The 8691-nt window shown below is 40.6% G+C and overlaps 1 protein-coding gene across 1 annotated transcript in view; it reads left to right on the forward strand.

Moving 5' to 3' along the window:
* The window catches only part of ATP10A (ATPase, class V, type 10A), a 162312-nt gene that overhangs the window by 88136 nt on the left and 65485 nt on the right, over positions 1-8691 (forward strand). Inside the window, exons 5-6 of the mRNA XM_015419655.1 lie at positions 5307-5413; positions 5503-5634. Coding sequence (XP_015275141.1) covers positions 5307-5413; positions 5503-5634 — 239 coding nt within the window. The remainder of the gene's footprint in view (positions 1-5306; positions 5414-5502; positions 5635-8691) is intronic.

Below are 8691 nucleotides of genomic sequence, written 5' to 3' on the forward strand. Positions count from 1 at the left end.
TTGTTGTGCAGATAAAAAGGAGGAGGGAATAATGAAAGCTGCTTTGGTCCCCACTGTGGAGAAAGACTGTAATTTTCCTAGGTAGAGGCTGGGGGGTGGAGATGGAAAGCAGAAGAGAGGCAGATAAAGGTAGGTTGGCTGTTGGGTGGGAAGGAAATAGGGTTGCCAACTCCAGGTTGGGAAATTCCTGGACATTTGAGGGGTGGAGCCTGGAGAGGTTGGGATTTGAGGAGGGGGGAACTTTGGAGTGGTGTAATGTAAAGAGAGAGGAAGTCACATGTATGGAGGAGAAATAGAGAGTAAGAAAAGAGGGGCAGAGGGGAGAAATAGTGTGAGAGAGGTAGGGGGTGAGGAGAGGAAGCAAAGGTGTGATGAATGAGATAACCATCCCACAAGTTTCTTGCGGGTCTCCACTTGTAATATATAAAGTACGTATTAAGTACAATAGCGAAGTGCGGATGGCAGTTGTTGTAAGATGGTCCAGTATGACTAGACCAGTATCCCCAGTAGAGTGCCAGTAGCATGAGGGCCGTAATAGATTATTTCAGTAGCTCGTTCATCAGTGGTGGCTCCTAATCAAAAGCCTCATGGAAGAGCTCCGTTTTACAGGCCCTGCAGAACTGTAAAAGGTCCCGCAGGGCCCTGATGTCCTCTGGGAGCTCATTCCACCAGTGTGGAGCTGCCACTTAGAAGGCCCTAGATCTGGTGGTGACCAACCTGGTATCCTTTGGACTGGGGAGAATCAGGTGGTTTTGGGTCCCCAACCTCAGTGCTCTCTGGGGGGCATATGGGGAAAGGCGGTCCCTCAGGTAGGCAGGCCCCCGGCCATATTGGGCTTTAAAGGTCAAAATAGCGATATAGCTGTTTGAGAAGTATGCTACTACTATTATCCAACAAACCTAAAACACTGTTTGGAGAAAGCTGGTTTCAGAGTGCTACATCCAATAACATCTCATGAACTGGGCAGTAGTACGTTGAGTTAGTCTCTAGAAGGTCAAAGTGCTTTTTTTTAACTTGATAGAGATGTTGATCTTTTTACTTGATAGAGATGTTTTTCAGAACAGTAATGCCAAATATATGCTGCATATTCCACGTACAGTATTGAAGTTGAAGATTTCTAATGCACCTTATAGGGCAGTTCTCAAGGATTACAGTAAGATAATGCCTGTGTAACATTTGGAACTTTTTTACTATTATCTTCACTATCATCCTTCCACTGCAGCTTCTTCATTTATTACTTCACATCCCTAACCACGGGGGTCCAGCAGGTATGATTACTGTTCACATCCCATATTAGCCACATGCTCCCTTCATTCATAACCAATGCAATAAGAATCACCGGCATGTAAAATCAAACGTTTTGCATTTAGATCATCTTCACTGATAATATCCAGAAGTCCCTATGGAGCATGTGTGTTTCACACATGAATTCCAACACTACATGTACACTGATGATTCTTTATCACCACTTAAGCCAAGACGGGAATTTTAGCACATCTCTCCATGCCAGAAGCACTAAACAGCTATCTGGAGGAGAGATTTAAAGTTTGCAGCATCATGCACATAGCCCTTTGCTGCTCATGATTGTCTCTAACCTCAGTTCCCATGTCTATGAAATGGAAATATTACTTTATTTCCCTGAATGGAAGATGACCCTGAGCATAACATGATCCATGTAAAAAGTTTGATACACAAAAGGTTTTTATTACCGTACATAATTGTAACTCGCCAGTCTCTTTTTTTAAATTGACAGCTAAAAAAAGCTTTTGTTGTTGTTCAGAGCTACTCTTCCTTTTAGGTGAACAGAGAAGTTAGGTATCCCTCTTTGATTTAATGATGGATCAAGTAAGAAGTGTAAAGCAGTTTGAAGTGCCACAGAGAAGGGATGTTCAATTGGAAATTTATGTATTGAGCTCTGAGCTAAATTCCCATTCATAAATATTGAAAACGCCTCAAATCCAAACAGAATTATTTTTGACATCTGAGCTCAGTCAGAAGCCTTCCGATGATAGATTGTGGCACCTTGCTGTCTAGTTTCATTTTCCTGATAGACAGGAAGGGCAGCATATGTGCCTGACAGAGACGTCATCCAGCCAGAACAGTTGGCCAATCCACTGCCAAACAAGATTGCTCTGATTGGCATCTCTGTGCAGAGTGTTTCCACTCTCAGCCATTGTTGCACCATCTTACCTGCTTTGGTAGAGCTTTCTGATTCTATGTAAGCATGTGTGGAGGTCATCACAGCATGTTATCCTATCTGCATAAGCTACTTCATTCTCTGTGGCTACTCATGCTAGAAGATGGAACAGGAAGTAGGGAACAGAAACAGAGATGGCCTCAGGCACCATTCTCCCTTTTTCCAGTGACTTATTGTTAATAAGTAAGCTTATTAACAGCATGGGAAATAGGCAAGGGCTGCAGAGAGCAGGGGAGAATAGTAGCAGAGAAGTAGGCTCTACCTGTCACCCTGATGATAGGTAGAATAAATGCTGAAATGGAATGAGATAGAAGTAATGCCATCCCACAGTAGCAAAGAGCAAACACACATGTAGGTGAGTGAGAGTGATCAGTGTGATGTTGAAAGCTCAGATTTTCTCCCTCTTTGAATTGCTGATTCAGGATCTGAGATTGCTCTGATGTTTTTGTTGTTTTGAAAGTCCCTACAAGACTGGTTAGACCCACTTCACACAGTTTCACCCACCAACATCTCCTTCTCAACATAGCCCCATTTGTGGATACTTAAATCCTGAGATTAGGGTCTTGGACAGACAAGACATCTTTCTACAAACCTGAGAAGCACCCTCTAGATACATTGGGGATTAAAACTCTTCAAAATGATAGAAGCAGTGCCTGTACCTTAAGAAGTAAGTGCCCTCAGTGGCTGTTGCTAGGCAAGCACAACAGTACTGCCAGCCTTCAAGCTTTGGTTTCTGTTAGTAAAAGACAAGTGGAGGGAGCAGGGCCCAGGGTAGAGGGAGGACTCACTATGGCCAGGCCCAACAGCAACCACCATGAGACGTTCTACCACATGACTTGCTTAACTCACTCAAGGCTGGGTGTTTGTTACTTTTCAACAACAGCGGCCTTATAGAAGCCACTATGGTGTAGTAGAGTTTCAGATTAGGATCTGGGAGACCGAGGTTTGACTCTCCACTTTATCATGGAAGCTCACTGGGTGACTTTGGGCCAGTTACACATTCTCAGCCTGAATTAACTCACAGGATTGTTGTAAGGATAAAATGGAGCAGACAGGAATGATGTAGGCTGCTTTGGGTCCCCACTGTGGAGAAATAAGTTGGGGGGTCTAGGGAAAAGGGAGGTACCCCTCACAAGTCCTTGCAGGTTCTTCACCATGCAATGGGGCCAGCTCTGTTTTTCTTAGAATAAAACCCCCCTATATAAAATGCCTTCATGTGTGCTTGCTTTAAGGACATACAGTATTAGTCTTTTTCAAAAATGAATCTATTTAATTTTACTTGGGAAATTGCATTATTTTCTTCTTACTATTCCCCTTGCAGTAATGCATTCTCACAAATAAAGTTTCCTCCCGTTTCCTCTGACACAATAGGTATGGTTAACAGACAGTAATAAAGGAATTCATTGGTTTCATTCAAAGGTTTCATTGACAAAGAGCTTTTAATTAATTCCACTGCCTTACTCTTTGTGTTGTTTAGTTTGCCCTTGGCATCAGGACTGTTTCAGAAATGGTAAATTCTACTCATTGGGCATTTATCTTTTTTTATGCTATTGAGAACAGTTCCTTAAAAAACCACTAAAGAAAAAAAATACAGGAAAGCAAAGCTTAGGGGACAAAACAAGCTACATAAAAGGTCACTTAGACTCATGCACTTTCAGGAGATTTCTGGATTTTACAGGGATTTCTCCAGAATAAAATTAAAAAGGGTTTTCTCCACTTTTAAAAGAAGTAAGATTTCCCATATTTTAAGAAAAAGAAAACATAGTAGAGAACAGAATGACATTTAGGTAATGATTCAGTCAGAATGTAGATTAAATTAAAAGGTAAATATTATCATTTCACTCTTGCCAACCTAGCAGTTTGAAAGCAAGCAATTGCAAATAGATGAATAGATACCGCTTTGGTGGGAAGGTAAAAACGTTCTGTGCGCCTTGGCGTCTAGTCATGATTGCCACATGATCACGGAAATGTCTTTGGACAGCGCTGGCTCTTCAGCTTGGAAACAGAGATGAGCACTGTATCCCTAGAGTCGGATTCAACTGGCTTTCAAGCAAGGGAAACCTTTACCTTTACCTTTACTATTATCATTTCTGGTAAATGTGCTAAGTATGAATTTGGTTACTGTTTGGGGAACATTTAAAACCCAATACTGGGTCCTGTTGCAAGATGGGGGAAAGGGAGGAAGGAAATACAACATTTAAAGCGAAATTGAAGTTATTGAAGGGTGACATATAAAGAGGAGATAGTAAGAAAATTAGAGTTAAACATCAACTGGAAGTGAGAGATGCTCAAAATTTGCAGCTGTTGCATTCCACACAGACTAGTTATAATAAAGGCACTTTATGGATTACACAGATTGGAGTTCCCACCCTGTGTCCTGTATAACAGTTAGTAAGTTGCAGATTCCCCTCTATGCCCATGTATGTGGTGCCCAATTCAGATCATGATCATGGCACATATGGAGCAGGGGCTTCAATCTTCCAGCCTGTGCAATTTTCCTGTTCTGAAATGGTACTGAGGGGGTACTTTTTGGACCATGGAAATATCATAGGGAGTTATAAATATCTGGAAGAGATACCAAAAGAATTTGGCACCCATCTTTGATTTACCATGAAAGTTTGCTGTGGCAAGAAGCATGAATGTGTCATACTAATATATCAAGATTATGTTGCCTGTTATAATGAAAAAGATTTTTGACATTTGAGAGAGTCAGGAATAAAGTTCAGCATCATTGTGTTGTGCCTTCAGTGGAGAACTAAGTTGCAAAACGTACGTTATTCAAGACAATTGATGGCATTGGAGCACATAGCCCTACATTTAAAGATATATGAAGGTGTGTGTTCAGAAATGAACAGTGTTTTGGCACATGGATAACCTCAGAATGAAGTACAAGAAAATGGGAGAGTGATTTGCATTCTAATTTGTCAGAAAATGTTTAATTATCTCTGTAAAACAGCAGTGGTGGGAATCTTTTCATTATTGCTTAAGTTGCCAGAATTTATCTTTCTAAATTTTCGTGAAAAGGTTTAAGATTTAGTTATATGCTTCTCCTTCTCCACAAAGAAGGAGCAGCTATCTATATATAAGTTGTCACCATCTTCTTTTTCAGTGTCCATAGAGGTGGGAAGAAGGTTGCACTGTACAAAGATAATCTTTTATTACGAGGATGTACTATTAGAAATACAGAAGAAGTCTCAGGGATAGTCATCTATGCAGGTAAAGCTGCAGCTGTTGTTTTTACATTACATGTTTTTTATCAGCACCAGAACTCTACATGTTATTCTTTAATGCAATTCCTTTGGCAGGGCATGAGACGAAAGCCTTGTTAAATAACAATGGACCACGTTATAAACGCAGTAAGCTTGAAAGACAAATGAATGTTGATGTCCTTTGGTGTGTTCTCATACTTATTGTGATGTGTCTGTTTTCAGCAATTGGTAAGTTCCCCTATTTTTATTTCTATAGCAAAATATTAAAGTCTGGAAAATAAGAAATCCAGATGTTTCCGTTAATTCATGTATAAGCGAATGAACACTGGGCATAATTCATATTTGTGGGGAAACAGGACCCACAAGCCTTTGTTTCTGCCTACTTGGAGGTGAGGAAGTTACTCGGCTTTCCTAGGTCACTTACCCTGCCCAGCCCCTCTCCCTCCACTCCCATTTCCAGTATGGAACGTACTCACAGATGTGGGTGATGTTTCTCTGGGTGTACATTCAGCTTCACTTATCTTTAGGCTGTAGCAGGGACTCTGCAGGGACTCACAAGGCACTACAAGAGAGAAAAATGGATTTCATTATCTTGTAGTGCCTTTTGAGTCCCTGCAGAATCCCTGCTACAGCCTAAAGATGAGTGAAGCTGAATCTACACCCAGAGGAAGACCACCCACATCTGTATGTTCCATACTTCTGGGGAGATAGCGCCCTTGAAATTGACACCCCATAACTAATCTTGGTGGGAAGGTTTTCTCAAAGTAAAACTGCAAATGCAGAGGGCCCAGCATGTCTTAACAATGACCCCCCCAACAAATGAGAAAAGTGCTTTTGAACAACAGGATGGCTATGCTAAAAATCTAATTCTCGGGTCTGTGAATCCTAACGACGTGCCAAATTTATACACTGTGGGAACGTCAAAGGAAATGGTTGAATGTCTGAAAAAGAAATATGGAGGAAAGACTACCAGTAAGATTTATTATTTGAAGGCTCAGATCTTTGATTTTGAAGTAAAAGAGACTGGCCATTTACCTGAGAAACTGGGCAAACTAATGGGCGTCTGTTTATTTGTAGGTTTCCTATATACCTTTTACCCTTAGAAATAAAGGTTTTTAAAGGCAAAGAAATCTCTTCTTTCCAATAGAGCAAGATCCATTGATACTCTGAGTATTTTAAATACTTTTGACTATTTTACAACATTTCTGTCTCTGGATAACTTCTACAACCACCATCAGGTCTACAGATAGACTTGAATGTAGGCTCCCTTGCCCTTGTAGCTTTAACTCTTAAACATTCATGGGATAATTATGCCCACCTCTCCCTCCTCTTTTGTGACACATGGATCAAACAGAGGCTTTATCGTGGTTTTCAGAGATGTGACAAACCACATTAAAAATGGGGAAAAAATTAATAGAGAAATAAAAGCACCCTCATAAGCAGACACAATGGGTTCAGCAAGGACAGAAGAAAAAGCAATAAAACCACAATCCTTTGACCCTATCTTATGATGGAAAATTAGGATAGGCTGTTGATTGTTGGAATTGTAAATATTTAGAAAAAAGTCCAGCATTTGGAACTCTCCCACTGTTGTTTCGGCCACATGTGCTCAAGATGGAGTCCAGGTATACATGGAGGCTGCCATAGCAGGGAGGGCGGGATACAAATTTAACAAATAAATAAATAAATATAGTGGTTTGCAGTCAAAATAGCAAAGTGGCCAAGAGAAATTCTTTCTCATGTCCAATAGTTTTATCATTTCCCCCTCTGCCATCTCCTTCTGCAGACCTTTTTTGTTTTCCTTTCCTAGAAGGAAGATCGGCTCTTGCCTTCTTGCCTCCAGAGTTCTGTAGCTTTAGGTGTGACTATCAGTGAGGTGTTAGATTTCCTATTGTCCTTCTCCTGGCTAGAGCTATGTACATTTCTGTGGCACTGGATAGCTTCATCCCTTGGATTTGAGGAAAAAACCCCTTTTTTTCATTCCCTCATGCTAGCTAGCAAAAGACATATCCTTGAGCCTCTAGAGTAAAAGACCACTTATGAGAAACCGTAGCATAAATTACTGGTTATAAAGCATTTCACTACAATATTAGTAAACCAGATTAGATTGGGACTAGCCATGTTTAGATTCCCGCTCTGTGGGTAACCTTGAGCCAGTCACTCTATCAGTGTACTTCACAGGAGAAAGGATGGGAATCAGTGTACATGATACATAGTGTCAGTGAAGTGGCTTTGCTACATTAAAATTAGTTGTTTGAGGGAAATAAATTTATATAATATGTTCTCTGCTATCAGAATGGCACTTGAAGTCGAGCACAGACTAATAAAAGCAGCAATTTAATATAACAATCTTAAAGCATTCTAAAGCCAAATCCCGGATTCAAAAATCTGTTCCACCAAACACAGTCTAAATTAAAACATATCCCCCCACAAAGGTGACCATAGAGTTGCAGCAAAATGAAAGTAGCTCCAGTCACCAGCATAGAATGCTCTCCTAAGAAATCAAGATTTAACTGACCAGACAGTCAGTAAGAAGTAGCCAAATGTGTTTTCTTCAGCAGACTGTTCCACAACTGCAATAGAAAAGGCATGGCTTGATGCTGTTATGGTTTTCCCTGTTGTATTAGAGGAGACACAGAGCAGTAGCTACTTGGAAGATCTAAGACTGTAGGGAGGTGCTCAGAAAAATGACTGAGTCTGTGCGACTGAACAACAACAAAAAGACTATGTAGGGATTTAACAATGGTCAACAACAGTTTGAACTGGTAAAACAGAAAGTCAGTGCTGTTGAACCCAAAATAGGAGTAATACACCTCCTAGACCCCATCTTGTCAAGAATAGCGATGCTATGAAATTTGCCACAAAGATATTTTACTGTTGAACTTAGTGTGCTCAAAGGTAGTGATCAGATGTGATCACTCGGTCTGTTCAGTTCATGCTGAGCAGCTGTGAAGACTGCCCAACCAGTTTGCATATGTTTTTCCCAAAACCATGTATGCGCAAAGATGCTGCCAATTCAAATTGATTGGTAGCGATTAGCATCACTAAGGACTACTTAGATGAATACCAAAGGATAGGATTTTTTAAAAAACACAGCATTTAATGATGATCAATTTATATGACTTGTGTGCAATCTATTTCAATTATTGTTTTCTGAGCAAAGCAGTTGCACATCAAGGATGGAGGTATGAAACTCAGTCAGGCCTTTTGCCCTGTACTGGATGATTAGAAAGGAATACATCGTAACAACTTGCTGAACACCCATGAACAGACTGATGGAACTGT

The sequence above is a fragment of the Gekko japonicus genome, unplaced genomic scaffold (assembly GCF_001447785.1).
Source record: "Gekko japonicus isolate JY-2015 unplaced genomic scaffold, Gekko_japonicus_V1.1 scaffold1304, whole genome shotgun sequence".
NCBI classification, from domain to species: Eukaryota; Metazoa; Chordata; class Lepidosauria; order Squamata; family Gekkonidae; genus Gekko; species Gekko japonicus.